The 19,256-nt window shown below is 40.7% G+C and overlaps 1 protein-coding gene across 2 annotated transcripts; it reads right to left on the reverse strand.

Annotated features, from left to right (window-relative positions):
• Positions 1 to 2,709: 2,709 nt before the first annotated feature.
• Positions 2,710 to 16,123, reverse strand: TEX36 (testis expressed 36). Of its 2 annotated transcripts, none has more exons than XM_089507829.1 (4): positions 15,996 to 16,123; positions 11,743 to 11,874; positions 5,536 to 5,613; positions 2,710 to 3,819 (listed from the first exon to the last, which is right to left on the reverse strand). In XM_089507829.1, the coding sequence occupies exons 2-4, from the start codon at positions 11,821 to 11,823 to the stop codon at positions 3,448 to 3,450; spliced, it is 531 nt and encodes a 176-aa protein (XP_089363955.1). In that variant the 5' UTR covers positions 11,824 to 11,874; positions 15,996 to 16,123; the 3' UTR covers positions 2,710 to 3,447. The 2 variants fall into 2 exon arrangements, with proteins under 2 accessions (XP_089363955.1, XP_089363954.1); XM_089507828.1 differs by lacking the exon at positions 15,996 to 16,123 and adding an exon at positions 13,935 to 14,064.
• Between the last annotated feature and the right edge of the window lie 3,133 nt (positions 16,124 to 19,256).

Below are 19,256 nucleotides of genomic sequence, written 5' to 3' on the forward strand. Positions count from 1 at the left end.
TATAATTAAGTATAACAGCAATTATTAAGTATAATTAAGTATAACAGCGGTGATATGCCTTCTCCTTTAAATCAGTGGAGGTGATGCATTTCATATCAGACTACATCTTTGGGCCTCACCTATTCCTTCTTTGCAAATTCCAAAAGTTTAACTTGCCAGCTCTCATGAGATCAAAGCTCACTTTACTTTTCAGAGTACAAAGGGCTTCACATTACTGATCTCACTAATTATCATGGAGACTCTTATCTAATAAACATAAATCCCCAGCGACTTTGGAAATATATCAGAGTGGGGAAATGTTTAACAAGTGTAGAGTTAGCATTTGTAATCTTAGCAATCTTTTCTTGCTGTTGGAGAACACAACTAAAATTTGCCATATTCACTTGCAACATAAACCCAAGATAAACATTACAAATGTAGCAAGTATGCAGTTCCTCCTTCTGTAGGAGGACCAAGATTGCCCTCTGGAGTGTGACAAACAGCATGGGGTACTTCACATATTATGTGATTGGCATGCACTTTAGTTTGGAATCTGCTTGGGGATGAAACTGTTGGCTAATGCTGTAGAAATTTTGATTCTGCAACAGACAGGCTGCTTCTATCTGCCTTGAAACAAGAAATCAATTTGTATTAATGATGCCATGCTCTTGGCTTTGCTACTGTTTAATGATGTCGCTAATTGTTTTGTGTTTCAAAATGTTGTGTAGCAGCACCCCAAGCAACTCAATAGGGGGCCCTTTGCAAATAAAATCATCGCCATAATTATTTCAGTATTTGCTGAGAAAATGTACTAAATTATTTTGGAAGTCTTCCATAATAACTTATTTTGACACAGAATTGCCACTGTGTATTCACAGAAGAGCTTCATCTAGGAATTGGGATCATAGCTACTCTCATACTGTTTACACTACCTTTAACAAAACTACAGATGCAAAATATATTAATTAAGATTTTAGTCATAAACAGGTACATATGTAATGAGAGCATAATGTAATTGGGATTCGTTTTTGCTGTTTTGTGATTTTAAACCTTTATGGCTGTGGATAATCTCCAAGCTTTGTGACACCTCAGCAGGGGTGTCACCTGGTGCACTTGTGAAAAGGAACAGCCTTCTGGTGTGTACTGCTATCCTGTCCACAGGTATACTGGGACTCCAAGAGAGTGAAGGTCTTGGAAAGGACCCAATCCAGCCATCTGGGGGTGACAGGGAGGCTGGATGGGATGCTGTAGGCCCATCATAGCAAACTCCTAGAGATCTCTCCCACCACCAAATGGTGCCTGGACCTCTTTGGGATTTGTGAACAAGGTGGATAGACTGGAATAACCTAGGACGTGTATGGTCCATTTGGGTGTCTTGGTCCCTCTCCTGGTAAGTGACAAGGAGGCCAGCCTATTATCCTCAGCACCCTCATTGACTACTCATGACGGACTACTGGTCTGGTGGCTCTGAGCTGCAGAAGAACCCAAGCGTCCAAGCTTTCCCCAGCAAGAGCTCCAGGAGGTCACCCAAGAATGTTGTATTGCCTTCCTGCTCCTGCATGGCCAGATCTACTACCCACATCCTTTAGTTACCTTCCAGCATTTCAAACTGGGGCGAGGGGAGAGTAAGCACATCTGTGGATTTGCTGCTATCAAAGGCTGCAATGGTAAATTATTAATCTGGGTTTTTTTGTGAGTGTCAAGGTCTGTTAATAAAATATTGTTTTTGTATTATGGTCATCCCTTCATATCCACGGATTCTTTAAGCACAGATCCAACCATCCATGGCTTGTAAATATATTAAAATGTATAAATTCCAAAAGGTAAGGCTTAATTTTGCCATTTTATATAAGGGGCAACATTTTATCATTTTATTGTATTTAATGGGACTTCAGAATGCACAGATTTTGTTATCCATGGGGGTCATGGAATCAAACCCCAGCGAATATGCTTTTGGTTTGGGAAATATATAGGACCCCTGGTGGCGCAGTGGTTAAATGCCTGTACTGCAGCCATTCACTCGAAACCACTAGGTTGCGAGTTCAAGAAGAGCAAAAGGGCCCAAGCTCGACTCAGGCTTGCATCCTTCCGAGGTCGCTAAAATGAGTACCCAGACTGTTGGGGGCACATTAGCTTACTTGCTAATTAGCTTACTTGCTGTTCACCGCTATGATCTTTGGAATAGCGGTATATAAATAAAACAAATTATTATTATTATTATTATTATTATTATATATAAAGACTGGATTCTGACATGGTATCTGTGGTGGCAGCAGTTAATAGAGAGAGCTGGTGTTTAGTAAGGATAGAAGCTGCATAATATCCCACACAAGGATCATGCATGGTTGGTGGCCACAGCAGTGTGACTGACGGAGGTTCTTAGATTGTCGGCAGAGGTAGGGATAAGAGAAAGCCCTCACTTTTGGTCATAACAGTAAGATTTGTGGAAGTTGTCACATACGGTGGCAGTGGAGATTTAGGCAGAACTTTAAATTTAGTGGAATAAGAGGTAGGAGCATTATACCATCCATCAATCATTTAAGAAATTAAGAAGAATAGGTGAGATCCATCAACAGCAACTAGTAGATATTGGTGCCAATTCAGCAAAATTGATTAATGTAGCACTCCCATCCAAAACTGTAAAACAAAAACAAACAAACAAACCACAAGACACTCTGGGGATGTGATCTGTATTTTATACACTGCTACATATCTACAATATTCTGCAATATGACATACATTTATAGAGCTTTCATGTTACAGAATAAATTAAAATTGTCAGATGTCTTTCTAACAATTGAAAGAGATACTAGATCCCACTGGATAAGTCTCCTTAGAAATATTTGGGAACCTCAACTACTAAAGCTATCCTTTATATGTAAACTAATAATGGAAGGAGTAAAGCAGGATGGGGAAAATGTTTGGCCCTTCAGATGTTGATTAATGTGACTTCCTGATCCCTCATCTCACCGTGGGTCAGGCTAAATGGGACTAATGGAAACTGGAATCCAGCATCTGGAAGGCCATAGGTTCCCCTCCCCAGGAGTAAATATTGATTTCCAAGCTGACAAATGCCCTTAAAGATAATCAAGCATAGACTGTCTTTCTCCACACATCTCTTTCTGGCAAGGGGAAGACATGGGCTACACCCAATGCATAAACGTAGGCTGTTGAATAGATTGACATAAAGAAGCATGTAGTCTAAGCCGCTACATGCTTTAAAAATCCTTTATGTTTACTGGTGGGGGTATAATTTTATATTGAAAGCAACATAAAATTTCTTTGTCTTTTTTTGTGTATGCTGCCCCTTTAATAACACAGCTGTATAAATCCAGCTACTCATTCAATTCCATTTGCTTTAATGCCATGAAGGTTCTTAAAATAATTTCATTAACTAGAAAAATGGGGGGGGGGGGAGTACAATAATCAGGGTAACATTTGCTAAACTTGAAAAAGTAAACTGTAAATTCAAACTGTAATTTCTTTTGAATACTCTTTACATTCTGTCACTTGCTCTGCAGGTAAAGGTTGCTCAGGCCCAGAGACAGAGCTTTTCTCAGGCTTGACAGAAGGTAGATTATTAGAATCTGCATAGCCTTTTGCAAACCACATGCACTCCTTCTCAGTCTCAGACTTCAAAGCAGACTTCAGAATAGACCTTTCTACATGGCTTTTGGGAAATCGCCCCACAAGCGGTGGCTTAATATTTGGATACTGGATAAATGAAGTTTGATAAATTGTACGTTGGCTAGTACAATTCATGGGTTCATGAGCCAAAAAAAGGTAGTTCTGTGAATTGTGTTGATATGTCTCTTGTTGAAATTTCTTTAGTCCCAGCCCCTAAAAAAAAGTAGAAATAAACATACACTTCAGAGTGTTTTATTTTAAATACCTAACAATAGTCTGTATTATGTCACAAAACAGTGTATGTGACAGGCTATTGATAATAGTCTATAAACATTGATATTTTGACGTTATCCTTATTGATATACAGCAGAAGCAAATACACTAATACATCTGCAGCAAAAATATGTACATCACAGAAATATAGGGAGAAGGAAATAAAAGCTGGTGACACCTTTTGAAGGTGGAAAAAATATAGTTGCTTGGCTTATTCATTATGGAGTAGATACAAGAACACACTATTTATACAATTTTGTACCTGTTTCGCTTGAAATGTGTAAAGAAGTGCTGATCAATATTTCATTACCTGTAGCGTAAGGCACCCATTAAACAACTTCTTGATTTTGTAAATCAATGTTAGACTGGATGGCAATGTCTATATCATAATTAAATCATAATTAAAACTGCTTGTATGTCATTTCTGTTATCCAAATACATCTGTTTGATCATAGACATTCAAAACACACTGCAGAAATAACCCAGTCTGAGATCACTTTAACTGCCCTGGCTCAGTGCTATGGAATTCTGGGAATTGTAGTTTATTGTGGCACCAGAGCTCTCTGATAGAGAAGGCTAAGTTTCTCACAAAACTACAGTTCCTCAAATTCCCTAGCATTTATCCAGGTTAAAGCGGTCTCAAACTACTTATTTCTGCAGTGTGTTTTGGACTAAAGTGACCAATTTAATGGGAACAAAACAAAGACTGAAGTAAGGTTTGGACTTGATTCATCACATATCTCAGGCATTTCCCAAATAAACTCTTGAGATTTATTATTATTGTTCTAGAATCCAAATAACTAATTTTGTAATAGCTCATTTACTAATATAGCTAGTTATGCCCAAATGTAATATTTACACTCAGCTCTAACATCCTTGAGTTTTTCCCAGAAAATTGCTATTTTGTTTCATGGAACTTGGTATGACAAAGATTTTAGACTCAGACTTTTTTCTTCATCCATGTCATAAGTGAGATTTCTAGCATCAGCCCTGGCAACATTTGAATGATTTCCTAATATGCCATAAAAGTCAACATACTGTCGGCTCTTCTTGTACATGGATTTTTATACACGGATTTAAGCATCCACGGTTTGAAAATGTTCAAAAAAAGTATAAATTTCAAATATCAAACCTTGATTTTCCATTTTTTACAAGGGACACCATTTTGCTATGTCATTATATTTAATAGGACTTGAGCATCCACAGATTTTGTTATCCATGGGGGATCTTGGAACCAAATCCCCCAGTGTATAACAAGGGTCCACTTTATACTGCCCTTGTTCTTATGTTTACAGATTCAAGGACCTGTAGTATGAATGAAATTGTGTGTAAAAGCCCAATATTAGTGTAGTAGAGAGAGAAAATTTCCAAACATTTGGCTATGTTGAAGAAACATAACAAGAGATGGCTAAGAAGTTGTTAAACCTTAGCCTTGCATAAAGATTCAGAAGCTTGCTATATCTCTTATCTGTTTCTTTTAAGTGTCAGTTTCTCAGACAAGCCAGTCAAATAATTTGAATGTGTCTGTAATTAATTCAGCTGTCATCTGGAAAAAGGATATTTCAAAAGTGAGAAATTGGTGAATTGTAAGATGTTTAGCAGCCATAAAGAACTGGACAACCATTCTTTTAAAAAAGCATAAAACTGAATACTTACAGAGTCTAAATATTCTCCTACATTCAGCAAGCAATGTCTATTGTCATGGACTGAAAATGGGAATGTATTTACTGGTTTCTAAAATGAAAAATAAGAAAAATTATGTGTGTGAAACAGAAATATAGTTTTCATATTTTATGAAATCCATACAGATGTTCTTAGATGCCACATGCTCTTTTGTAAGCATTCAGAATACAGATTGTTTACATTTTACTCTGAAGTCATAAGAGAATTTAATCTCTACCAATTATCTACACACTTACATAAGCACTCAAACTTTTGAATCAGATAAACTTTATTTATATGGAAACAAATTACTAGACCAATATCAAGATTTCTTTTAGTGACTCACTACTGAATCCACAGCTAATAAAAGCTGAACTTCAAAAGGAAACTCATAATTGACTCAACCTGAGATTTATGAGCTCAGTGCCACCCACTGAGAAGATGCTATATATTATATCAAATTACAGAACTATATGTTTAAAATGGCTAAGTCCCAAATCTAGAAAGCATGTGAACACATGTTAAATTTTATTACTTTTCGTTTCCACGTTCTGGTCCCTTGAATTAAGTAATAGCAAAGAAAACTAGTCTCTAAAGATTTTCTGTAATCCAGTCAAGTGAAAGCCAGGCCTCTCCCTCAGCCCTAACAAAATGCAAATAAAGAAGTAGGCACTTATAATTTAAGGCTCATAATTTATAATACACTTAGAGAGTACCAAATAGCCACGTATTGCATCTTCTGCTGCAAAATATTTAATTCTAAAACTTAAATAAAGAACAAACATTCAAAAAATCTAAATGCAAAACAAAGGCTCTATTGAAAATCTATCATGAACTGAAGGGCCAGATCTACTTTGTGCCCCACACTCCCATATCCAGTTACTAATGCGATTTATGTCTAATCATATATTTCTTCTGGCAGGGTTCCCATAACCACGAATGGGGAACACGTGGCTTTCCAGATGTTCTTGAAGTGTAGCTCTCATGATCTCTCATCCCTGGGTATGCTAGCTAGGGTTAAAGAGAGTTGCAGCTCCAACAACATCTAGAGGTCTACAGATCCCTCACCTTTGCCACAAAAGATAAATTCTTCCAGAATCCACATATTCTGCCTCCTACTAGAATTCTGTTTCTCAATGAGGTTTCAAGAGGTTCCTATGCAAATGCTCTTGTAGTGTTCCTCCCTCCTTGTGTAGGCAGTTCTCTCCCTTGCAAAATTGACTCCTTTCACACAGACATTAGTACAGTGATGTTGTGTTCAGTGGCTGGGTGGAAACCATAAATGGAGTTCCATGACCAAACTGAAACTGTTGTACTTTGGCCATATCATGAGAATGCATGGCTTACTAGAAAAGACAAAGCTTAGTAAGGCAGAAGACAGTAGAAGAGTGTTACCACATTCCAGATGGATAGATTCAATCAAGAAAGCCATAGCCCTGAGTCTGCAAGACCTGAATAGAGCTGCTGATGACAGGGCACCTTGGACATGTCTCATTCATAAGTCAAAGATGACTTGACAGAAGTTAGCAACAACAAATACCCATTCTGTAGGCTTTTCCAGATGGAAAATTTTCAGTATTCTGAATAATCATCAAGAATTAGAAGGGCAAAGGTGATTTTTGTATTTAGCTGCATAAAATTGACAACATTTGCATATAATTGGAATAACTATTGCAAATACTAAGCTACAGATTGCAAACAGGTAAACTGTTTTGTGATATTCTTAACCTGGAATTGTTAGCCTAACCTTTACAGGAGTGGGAGAATGATACATTACCATAATGAAACAGATCAACAAATAATGAAAAAGGGAAAACACAAATATGGGCTACTTTAAATCTGTGCTGCACAGATTGCCTTGACTTCTGTACTTTTTTATTTGATTACAGGATTTATTAACCACTCTTCAGCCTAAGCTCTCAGAGCAGTTTATAGAGAAGTAAAACAAACAAACAAACAAAACAATAGAATAACATACAATAAAAAGAACTACAAATCAGAAGTCACAGAAGAACAGAATAAACAGAATAAAATATAAGCATAAAACAAAATGGATTGACAGCAGCAGAATCCTATACAAATTGATGCAGATGTAAGCCCCATTCATTTCAGTGTGGCTTATACATAGCAGTGCAACCTGAATTACATAAAACATTGTGTCCTGTGATGAAAAAATCCATAATGCAGATACTCTTTATATTAATTTTTAAAAATGGTTTTCAATCTGCTTTATGTTAATGCTTAACTCACAGCAATTGCAAGCACATTTTAGACATAGGGAAAAAGAGAAGACGGGGCTACAGAAGGGCATTAAAAACTTCAGTGTAAACCCATCTGTCAATTTTGGCCACTGTTTAAAATAGGCTAGTAAGCCATTTGTCAACTGTGGTCTGATTTGGCTTTAATGGTTACTGTATTCATTCGTTTGTGTTCTTCATATAATCGAGAAATATTCCTATGAGTAATATATTCTTTTCATGACAGAGTAAAACTGGCATGTCAGAATGAGCAAGATCCCATTAGGTGGTATATGATCTCACAGGAGCACAGTTTGAGAGAGTTTGCTTCACTTCAACAATTTTGGAGTAACTGCTGGAGAAGGCTTTTCTTCGGTTTAAAAGCAACCAGAAACTGGTTGTGGGTAGCAGCTGACAGCTTCTAATCTCCCCCTATGAGGAACCATTCTAACTGTGAGATTAATTAACTTGCTTGGAGGGAGCACAACAGCATTTCCTTTATTGCATTGCATTGTTCTTACTGTTGCTGCAGTCACAGAAATGATTTCAAGTACAGCTGAATTTTATTGATCCATGAGTAAGTAAATTTGATACATACATAACCTGGGATGCAAAGAATTGGGAAAATAGTTCCATATGCCCAAGGGAGATTTGTTGTTATATTAATAGAAAAGGACTCCCTACTCTACATCACATATCTAACATTTTTTAAAAAACTGAGGGGACTTTCATACACAGGTTGTTTGACATTGGAGAGGGGGTACTTCTTTTCAAAAGAAATATTTAAAAACAAATCCTAGGCGTGTATAGCTATGTCAAGGGTCACATCTACACATCCAGCTTACCTTTGGGTTAGCTCAATCTGCAGCAACCACTGGCTAGTCTGCATGATCGCTGCACACAATGAGGAGAGCTCAGGAGAGCTATCCAAACACTTCTCCCTTTTGAACTCATCCAGGTCCAATACAGGAAAAGAGATTCCACCTCAACATTAGGAAGAACTTCCTGACAGTAAGGGCTGTTCGACATTTCAAGAGTTTCAAGACAATTTTTAGATTCTGTTCTAAATACATACAGACTAGAGCAGTGATGGCGAACCTCAGAGCCCTCTCTGTGGGCACACAGGCTGTCACCCTAGCACAGAGTTTGCCAGAGTTTTTTACTAGAAAGCCAGAGGGACGTGGCACTTTGCAATAAATAAGTGGGGTCTGGATTGCACTTTGGGCACTCAGTCTGTAAAAGGTTCACCATCACTGGACTAGAGGTTTTTCCTAGTCTTGCAATAGCTTTGCTTCACAAGCCAGTTTTTCTATTCATCAGTCAGTCCTTAGAATTTATGTATAAGGTGTATTTCTCATTTTCCTTCCGATGTGTAAAATGGAAGTGAAGAAGAGAGAAGCCACTTAGAAACAGGGATCAAGAACAGAAAATTGCCGGTGTAGATATATATATTGGAATAAGCCCTGATGTTAAACAACTGTCTTCAACTTTTCTTAATCCACTCATTCAATAAATTTAGAAAGCAAATTTCCAGCCATTTTTTTTCTTCCAGAAATGAAGTGTTAGGAATGTGTTGATTAGAAGATATTTGGAAGAAATATTGTTTTAGGGTGGCACATAAAGAGCTTGAGGTTTTACAGATGAAAAGGGAGAGAACTCAAACACAATAAGAATCCTCAAAGAAAGACTAGAAAGGCTAGGTGCAGCTAGCCCTCTCTCCCCAGCTAACTAATCAGATCTGCAATATTTGCAAAAAGAGAAAAAAGAACTTCACAATAATCCGTCAACTAAAAAATATCTACAGTCCTTCCATTTTTTTGTGATAGCCGTAGACTTGTCTACACTGACAATACACACTGGACTCTCCTCAATATGTCCAGATGGCATGCAGCCACACCCTCAGCAAAACTGCTGTTTTAAGTTATTAATCCATTTTAACAGAATACACAGTTTGCTACAGAGTTTCCTGGAAATTCTAGAGTGCCTCCAGTTCTCTTGGCTGTCTGGACAGCCAGATCAGGTTTGATTCAGCCTAAAACATTTTTTCAGACAGCAAACGAAGGACCATCTCTCTTACTCTGTGCTCTGCACTGCAGGAAAGGGAATGGCTCCTCTTTGGAGCTGCCATCACTGCTGTCTTGCCAGCAAAGCGGCTCCCTGGCTAGCTCCATCACTTCTTCTGAGGTCAGAATGGGGTGTTCTTGCAACCAACAAGAAGTGGGAAGAGGAGTCACCTCTGTATTGATCATGTCTGGGTGCCCTTTCTGAACTCAGCAGAATTGACAGTGATGGCAAGGCTCTTGCCAGTGAGGTAACATCAGTGGCAGCACTGGGGACAAGTGGCTGGTCCAGTGGATCAATGCAGTGTTGATCTGACTGGCCCACAAAAAAGCAGCATTGCACCAATCTGCTTACATTAATGTAGCATCATGTATTTTGGTCGTATTTTACTATTTATGTACAGGAAAGAAAGCTGATTAATCTATATGATTTAAGGAAACATTTTTGTGAGTGAAAGTTAAATTATGTTACATTAAATAATGTCATATTTCCATATACAGCTTACTTATTACAAAACTTTAAGAATTGTTATAGGCCCTAAATGCTTTCAAAAGATATACACCCCCAAAGTGGCTGGAAGCCGCTCCGAGGCCTCCAAAGATGGCCTGAAGCTGCCAGAAAAAGGAGCGGGAAAATTCCAGCTCCTGGTGATGGCCAGCTTGGGACCACAATGGTGGCCTACTTTGGAAGCAGGCTGTGCAATCACTATGGTCCCAGTAGGATCGCAGCCAAAGGGACCTCTGGCCGCTCCTGACAGGCCATCAGCTTCACCCCATAGACAGCTTTGACAGCATAATGTTATCACATAATGATAGTATTAAAGCTAGCTTAATGCCTGTACAGTTCTGTGCTTTCCGAACAGCAGAAGCAAAAGCAAAATAATACTTGTGGAACACAAGTTAAAATAGTCACCCTGAAAATTATTTCTACAGTGGACCTAGGAATATTGTTGTCATAGAACAACCACGAGGATGTCACAGGCCATATTAAACAGGCATGAAAGACACCCTTCAACTGTCCTGATTTGGTAAAGATAGTCCTGATTGATCTGTCCTCCCACAGGAGAAACTATGCAAAAAAACAAAAACAAAAAAGTGGAAAAAATTGCATTCAGTTGGCTCACAGAGGGACAGGGGAATGGAATCTTGCCTTTCCGAGGAGGCCCAGGCAAAAGCAAACTGCTACAGCATCTCCTAGCTTATATGTTCTTCCTTATTAATAGATTTTGCCATCTTGCTCACCCTCTGATGTTGCTTGGCCACAGATGTCTGGGTTTTCATTCGTGAAGTGTTGGAGGCTATGTTTAATAACAACAACAACAACAACAACAACAATAATAATAATAATACATATCCTCCAACATTTCACAAATGAAAACCTGGACATCTGTGGATAGCAACATCAGAATGTGATCAGGATGGCAAAATCTATTAATCAGGAAGAACATCATCATCATCATCATCATTATTATTATTATTATTATTATGATGTTTAGATCCAGCATGTAGTATGTAGTATGATGTATAAGATTCATCAGATCCAGAGTGCAGTATGATGACAGACAGACTTGCATAACTTGCTAGACCAGAATTAATGAAGGAAAAATAACAAAATTAAAAATGGCCCTATATGAGAAAATTACAATTTTATTATATGCTGCTGACAAAAAAAAAAGAGGGGGGGGGGATGGAGAAAAAAATCATTAAGGTACCCAAATGAGTAATTCTAGAATACATTTACTGTTGCGCTGTAGTATATGCAAGTAATAATGCTTAAAAATGCACAAGATCTTGGCAAGATTTAAACTATGGGCACACATTTATAATTTTTTTTTAAATGAAGTGGCAATCACAAAAGTGCATGGACTAAATTGACACAAATAAACTCAAGAAAATTTAGGTACCTTCTCCCGAACTTTATACATCTGGGGCAATCTGTTGTCAATTTGACGAGTTGCTTCTGGATTTAATATCTGTTTTTGCATAGTAGCTGTAAGAGATTCGGGGAATATTTGAAGGTTTTCATGCTGTGAAAACTAAAGAAAATAAAATATTAAGAAAAGCACAGACAAAAAGAAAACATAATTCAAAGGCAAGACTTGATTTTGTATTATTTGTATTAGAGCAACACCTAGAGGCTTTATTAAGAAGCAAGATTTGACTATATTTTTTACTATGTTTTCACCCAATAAACAGAAGAAAACCAAATAGAAAACAATCCATGCTTCCAGAGTTTATGTAGTATGTCAATAATATAACTGGATGAAAAGAATAAAAGTCACAAAAGTGTAATAACAAATAGCAAACATGTTCAAGCCCTATGATGGCCATTATGGAAACAGTTGAAGCTAGTAGGAAAGAAGTCTTAACAACAACAAAAACAGTTTCTTTCTGAAGGTAAGAGCATCGACTTTACCAGAAATGCTTTGCATTTTATTGTAACAAGCTGTTCTGAGCTTCAGGATGAAACAGAAAATCTCAGAGCCTGGAAAACATGCTTTTTAAAAATTAAATACTATGGAATTCTGGGATCTGTAGTTTCGTGAGATATTTGGTGAGAGAACTCTGGTGCCCCATCCAACTACAAATTCCAGAATTCCATAGGACTGAGCCATGGAAGTTAAAGCAGTGTCAAACTGCTTTATTTTTGTAGTGTGGCAGCAGCCTATATAACTTAATCCAGATTATTTCATAATATATTTACATCCTGTACTCCTTCCAAGAAATTCAGGGTAGCATACCTTTTTTCTCCCTCGCTTCCATTCTCTCAATAGCTCTGTGAGGTAGGTTAGGCTGAGAGAAAGACTGGACCAAGGTTATTCACTTAACTTTGTGGATGTGGACATCCAAATTCAAATCACTCTGGCTGCATCTACACTGCAGAAATAATCCAGTTTGACACCACTTTAACTGCCATGGCTCAGTGCTATGGAATGATAGGAATTATAGTTTTGTGAGACATTCAGCCTGTTCTGTTGGAGAGCTCTGGTGCCACAACAAACTACAAATGCCGGGCTTCCAGAGGATGGAGCTATGGCAGTTAAAGTGGTTTCAAACTGGATTATTTCTACAGTGCAGATGCAGCCTTCATTTAAGTGCAGCTGCAGCCTACATCATATAGGCTAGTAATAGGGATTAAATAATGGATTTTTACCTTAGATAATACACAAATTAACATGGAAATTACTCCTCCCATCCAGGCTCACACAGTGTGTGTGTGTGTGTGTGTGTGTGTGTGTGTGTGTGTGTGTACCCCATTCACTTCCATGCCAGCATTCTCTGAAGATGCCAACCACAGATGATGGTGAAACATCAGAAACAAACACTTCTAGAACATGTCCACATAGTCCAAAAAACCCACTGATATACACACAAAAAAAACCCTTTCTTAGTTTGGAAACAAGGTGATAATTTTCAGATTACCGGTGTGACAGGAGCAATACAGTATACCTGGTGCAGGCTAACCGAACAGCCCTGTTTGAAACAGTACCACTGATGTAAGTTAAAATAAGTTTATCTGATGGTGGTTGCAACCTGTTCCTTATTTAAGCAAACAGCTGCTTCAGTATTATGACACAAGAAATACAGTGGGCCTTGGCTTAGGTTTGGTTCTAGGATCCGCTGTGGACACCAAAAGCCATGGATGCTCAAGTCCCATTATATACATGGTCTAAATTATATACAGTGGTTCCTAAATCTTGCTCCTCCAGATGTTTGGAACTTCAGCTCCCAGAATTCCTGATTGTTGACCAAATTGGCTAGGTCAGTTTGGGAGCTGAGGTTCAAAACACCCGGAGGAACAAAGTTTGAAGAACACTGGTCCAGTAAGATGGTATCTCTTATATAAAATGGCAAAATCAAGGTTTGCTGTGTGGAATTTATATATTTTTGGAATGTTTTCATGCTGTGGATAGTTGAATCCATGGATAAAGAATTGTTGGATAGGACTGACTGTTTTACAAAAGGGACAGATGGCAAGACTAGATATGATGTTATTCGTTTGTCCCTCACAGATCCATCTTTCAGGTTAGCTTTCTCCTCTCCCACTTAGGACCCATACAACTACTCAGAGGTTCTTTCTGAAAGATCACCCTACCCAGATGCCATCCCTTGCTGTGCTGGGGTTAGCCCGCCTTCCTTTGGGCATAGTTCCACAATGAAACCACCACTCAGGCTCTTCCTACAGTCCTTGTCAGATGGAGCTCAACTCTCCAAGTGACCGGGAGGCAAAGGTGGTTCCTCTGCCCGATGGCCTCTGAATGAGGTGGAGGAGACCCTGGTTGCCATGGTCGCCACTACATCCTTTTCCTGCATGTTCTGGAGGGCATTCCAGAACCTTTGGGTTGGCTCCTCCCACTGGGTGGCAAGCAGGGACTGATCATGTTGATCCTCTCCATATTGGTCTCCTAGTGATGGCTTGTGGACCATGTTTAACTTTGTATAGTGGGCCCTGGGTGTCCGCCGGTATTGGGTTCCAGGACCCACCATGGATACTAAAATCCATGGATGCTCAAGTCTTTAAACACAATGGAGTAAGGAAACAGTGTTTCTTTTACAAAATGGCAAATACATGTGTGTGTGTGTGTGTGTGTGTATTATACACACACACACACACACACACACACAATCATCCCTCTCAATTCGTGGACTTGGAGTCTGCGGTCTCTCTCATTCACGGACGGTAAGCGGGGAGGGACAAAATGGCACGTGTGCTGGAGCACATCGCCAATGAAATCAATTGCCATTTGAATATCAGCATTTTTCTGGATTTGTGAGGGTCTGGAATGGATCCCCTGCAAATTGGGAGGGATGACAGTGGGCAACACCACTGTGGGCACAAGTTGCTCTGAGGTCAGAACAAGGCATCAAGCCTCATTTTGACCTCAGAGCAACTCACACCCGCAGGACAGGGATGCTTGCAGGGACTGTCTGGGAAGGGAGTTAGCAGTTGTCACCATGTTTTCTGGAAAACCTTGAGCAAAAGGCAAGTCTTTTTAATGCAGGACAAGGGGTGGAAACCCCAAATCAGGTCTGGGCACTGTAAAAACTGCCGAGACCAGATTTGGGGTTTAGGACTAGCATAATAATATAAACAGCAGACAATGAGCTGGGGGGGGGGGGGGTCTTCACTTCCCGGCCAATGTTTCCCAGCCTTCCATATCTCCCAGCTGAGTTCAGTTAGGCTTTCCTAGATTGTTTTCAGGCCTGGTAGGGGGGTGTCGTCACCGAAAATTAAGGATTAAGTCTTTCAATAAAGATAATGGTAGAAAATGACACTATGAAGTTGTAGCTTTTCCTTCTTTGTAGAAAAACATGGTTATTACAAAATATGAACAGAGTCCTTTCCTGTTGTTTCTGTCGTCCTGATTTGTGAGGATACATTCTAAATGGGTGGTTGTAAAAAGGAACTTGTCAAATTTGAACCTGAAGGACATAGTAAATATATGCTAGATAACAAAACGTTGCCCTTCCTAGTTGCAATGTCAGTATGAGCTATGTGATCAACAATCAGACGTCTTAAGTGAATACACCCCATTTCACAGGGTGAAATGATCCATGTGTTTCACAGGAAAAATAGACAGATCCCAGTAAAAAGCCAAGAAAATACCTGAAGAGCTACATGTTTGCAAACCTTTGTAAAATAGCAATAGCAGCAAGTACATTTCTATATCACTTATCAGTGCACTTAAGCACTCCCTAAGCGGTTTACAAAGTGTAAGCTAATTGTCCTCAACAAACTTGGTACTCATTTTAGTGACCTCGGAAGGATGCAAGCCTGAGTCAAGCTTGAGCCCTTGGCTGGTACTGAACTAGCAACCTTATGGTTTGTGAGCGAGTGGCTGCAGTACAGGCATTTAAACACTGTGCCACCAGTGCAATAATGCAATGGAAGGGGGCTAGGGCAGTTGCTGTTGTTGTTTTTGAGGGAGGGCACCATCAGAAATTCATGGGCTCCCTCCTTGGCTGTCTGGGCCCCAGACTGCTGAAATCCTTCCCCTTATAGGCCCTTCCATTCTTCACATACCCCTTCTAAAAGTCTCAAGGCTTACTTCTGGGATTTCACTGACAGGATCTGCAAGACTTTAATGCCTGTGGTGCACTATCACAAAAGAGAACTGCTAGGTTTTCTATTTAAACTTCCAGGATGCTATCATACCTGAAGGCTCCAATTCCAAACACTCTAAGGAATCCTGGGTTTGACGACCGACACATTGGCATTGCAACAGTATTTTGGAAAAACTGAAAGAAGAATACCGCACTGCGTTCTGAGAACGTTCTCAGAACGTGATGAGAACGGAACACATTTAAGAATACTGCACGTATGTGTTCCAATCGGGTTCTGAGAACGTTCTAAATGTGTTCTACATGTGTTCCAGGAGGGGACGGAATGAATGTGTTCCCAGCGAGCTGTAACGTGATGAGAACGTTCCAACAGAGGTCTGTGCGGTATTCTTATCCGTTCTCAAATCCGTTCTCTCATTCCTCCATCTCCTGATTGGCTGAAAGAATGACAGGCAGGGAGGCAGGGAGGCAGGCAGGCGAGCGACTGCAGTGAGGGAAGGGGTGTGTGTGTGTGTGAGGGGGGAAAGAAGGAGGGAGGGAGGGAAGGGAGGAAAGTTGGGACAAGGGAGAGAAGAGGAAAGGAGGGAAAGAGAGAGAAAGAGAGAGGGAAAGAGGGGGCCAGGGCAGAGAGCAAGAGGGAGAGGGTCTGGCTGCTTCTGCGGGGGGGGGGGGGGCTCTGGTGTCATGTCCAGTGGGGCTCCTGTGCTGGCAGCCTGCAGGAGGCAGGGATGGCAGGGATGCCCAGGACCTTCTCCTCCTTCCCTCCAGGAAGGAACCCACAAAAGCTCCTCTGTTTGGAGCACCACACAAAAGCAAGCAAACAACTCCCAGAATTCCATAGCAAAGAGCCAGACAAGAATTAAAGCGAGGAGAGAAGCTCACAGGCCCCACCTGGAATATTGTGTCCAGTTCTGGGCACCACAATTCAAAAAGGACATTGAGAAACTGGTGCGTGTCCAAAGGAGGGCGACTAAAATGGTGAAAGGTCTGGAAACCATGCCCTACGAGGAACGACTTAGGGAGCTGGGGATGTTTAGCCTGGAGAAGAGAAGATTAAGAGGTGATATGATAGCCCTGTTTAAATATTTGAAGGGATGTCATATTGAGGAGGGAGCAAGCTTGTTTTCTGCTGCTCCAGAGACTAGGACCCGGAGCAATGGATGCAAGCTCCAGGAAAAGAGATTCCACCTCAACATTAGGAGGAACTTCCTGACAGTAAAGGCTGTTCGACAGTGGAACAAACTCCCCCGGAGTGTAGTGGAGTCTCCTTCCTTGGAGGTCTTCAAACGGAGGCTGGATGGCCATCTGTTGGGGATGCTTTGATTGTGATTTCCTGCATGGCAGGGGGTTGGACTGGATGGCCCTTGTGGTCTCTTCCAACTCTATGATTCTATGATGGCACACATTACATGCGCACACACACAGGAGGCAAAAGGGTGACAAGCTGCCAAAAAGGGGAATTGGGATGACAGCAGAGGACTCTTCTTTTCTAACCGGTTTAAAGAGCTGCTATGGCTGCCCTTGGCCCAGTCCCCTCCCTGGCAACTTGCTTTCCTTCGGCTTGAAGAGACCTGCATGGAGCTCCTCCTTCTTCCCTCCCTCCCTTCCCTCCCTCCTTCTTTTCCCCCTCTCTCTCTCACACACACACCTTCCCTCACTGCAGTCGCTCGTCTGCCTGCCTGCCTGCCTGCCTCCCTGCCTGTCATTCTTTCAGCCAATCAGGAGATGGAGGAATGAGAGAATGGATTTCTCTCGGCTTGAATGGACCTTGGTGGAATATGTTCTGAGAACGGTTTCAAGAAAAAGGAAGCGCTGTGCGGTAAAATGCGTTCTCATCACGTTCTGATCACGTTCTAGTTTGCTAATGCAGTAATATCCGTTCCAGGAACGTTCTCATCATGTTACAACACGGAACGTTCTGAGAACGATATGCGATAATCTCCAAAGTCTAGAACTGTAGCAACACTTTCAGTTGCAAGCAGATGTTTTATTTCCGTTATCACATTGGAAGTAGTAGCTATATTCTAAACATTGCCGTTGATGTGCCTCCAAGTTGACTCTGACCTACAGAAACTTTCTCTTGGAGTTTTCTTGGCAAGATTTATTCAGTGAAGGTTTGCCATTGCCTGCCTCCTAGGGTGAGAGTGTGTGAATTGCTCAGGTCACTCACTTGGATTCCATGGCTGAGCAGAGATTCAAACCCTGATCTCCTGGAGTCCTTCAACACTCAAAACATTACACTATGCTGGTTGTCATTTTATACAGACACACATATCAAAATGTTACATAGGCTTTCTAATACAATTGTAGATGAAGGAAAAACTAAAATTGATTTGAAATTCCTCTTTTTTTTATTTTCCCCAAACTCTCTGCTTTAACCTTTTCCTTCACTGAGCTACAACTCTTGATATTCCATAGGATTGAGACACGGTGTTAAAATGATGGGTAAAACTGCTCTAATTATACATTGTGAATACAGGTCTCCACTGGGGAGAGGAGCACAGAAAAAAGAGGCCTGCAGAAGTGAAGAAGACCGAAACATAGACTGAATCCTAGAGTTGGAAGAGACCACAAGGGCCATCCAGTCCAAACCCCTGCCATGCAGGAACTCTCACTCAAAGCATCCCCATTGACAGATGGCCATCCAGCCTTTGCTTAAAGACCTCCAAGGAGGGAGACTCCACTACACTCCAAGGAAGGAGTGTGTTCCATTGTCGAACACCCCTTACTGTCAGGAAGTTCCTCCTAATGTTCAGGTGGAATCTCTTTTCCTGTAGCTTGCATCCATTGTCCTGTTCTCTGGAGCAGCAGAAAACAAGCTTGCTTCCTCTTTAATATGACATCCCTTCAAATATTTAAACAGGGCTATCATATCACCTCTTAACATTCTCTTCTCCAGGCTAAACATCCCCAGCTCCCTAAGTCATTCCCCATAGGGCATGGTTTCCAGACCCTTCATCATTTTAATCGCCCTCCTTTGGACACGCTCCAGTTTCTCAGCATCCTTTTTAAATTGTGGTGCCCAGAACTGGACACAATATTCCAGGTGGGGCCTGACCAGAGCAGAATAGTGACACTATTACTTCCCTTAATCTAGAAACTATGGCTCACTACAGACTGTCCTTAAAAGACGGTCTGGTGGCGGTGCTGTTTGTGCCGCCGGCAAGCCACAGCGGCTATACCGCGCAGCTTGGTGGCGGCAAGACAAAGAGGCCACAAAAAGTGGGTTATTTTTGTGGCACACTCGCGATGTCACCTGGGCACTGCGACATACGGACGCTAGGCGTCCGTTACATCAAAATGGCTGTGCCCGTATGTACAGGACACCATTTTGACGCCCTCGTCATGGGCGAGG

This window comes from Sceloporus occidentalis, unplaced genomic scaffold, assembly GCF_023333645.1.
Source record: "Sceloporus occidentalis isolate IW3139 unplaced genomic scaffold, rSceOcc1.0.p SCAF_2, whole genome shotgun sequence".
Classification (NCBI taxonomy): domain Eukaryota; kingdom Metazoa; phylum Chordata; class Lepidosauria; order Squamata; family Phrynosomatidae; genus Sceloporus; species Sceloporus occidentalis.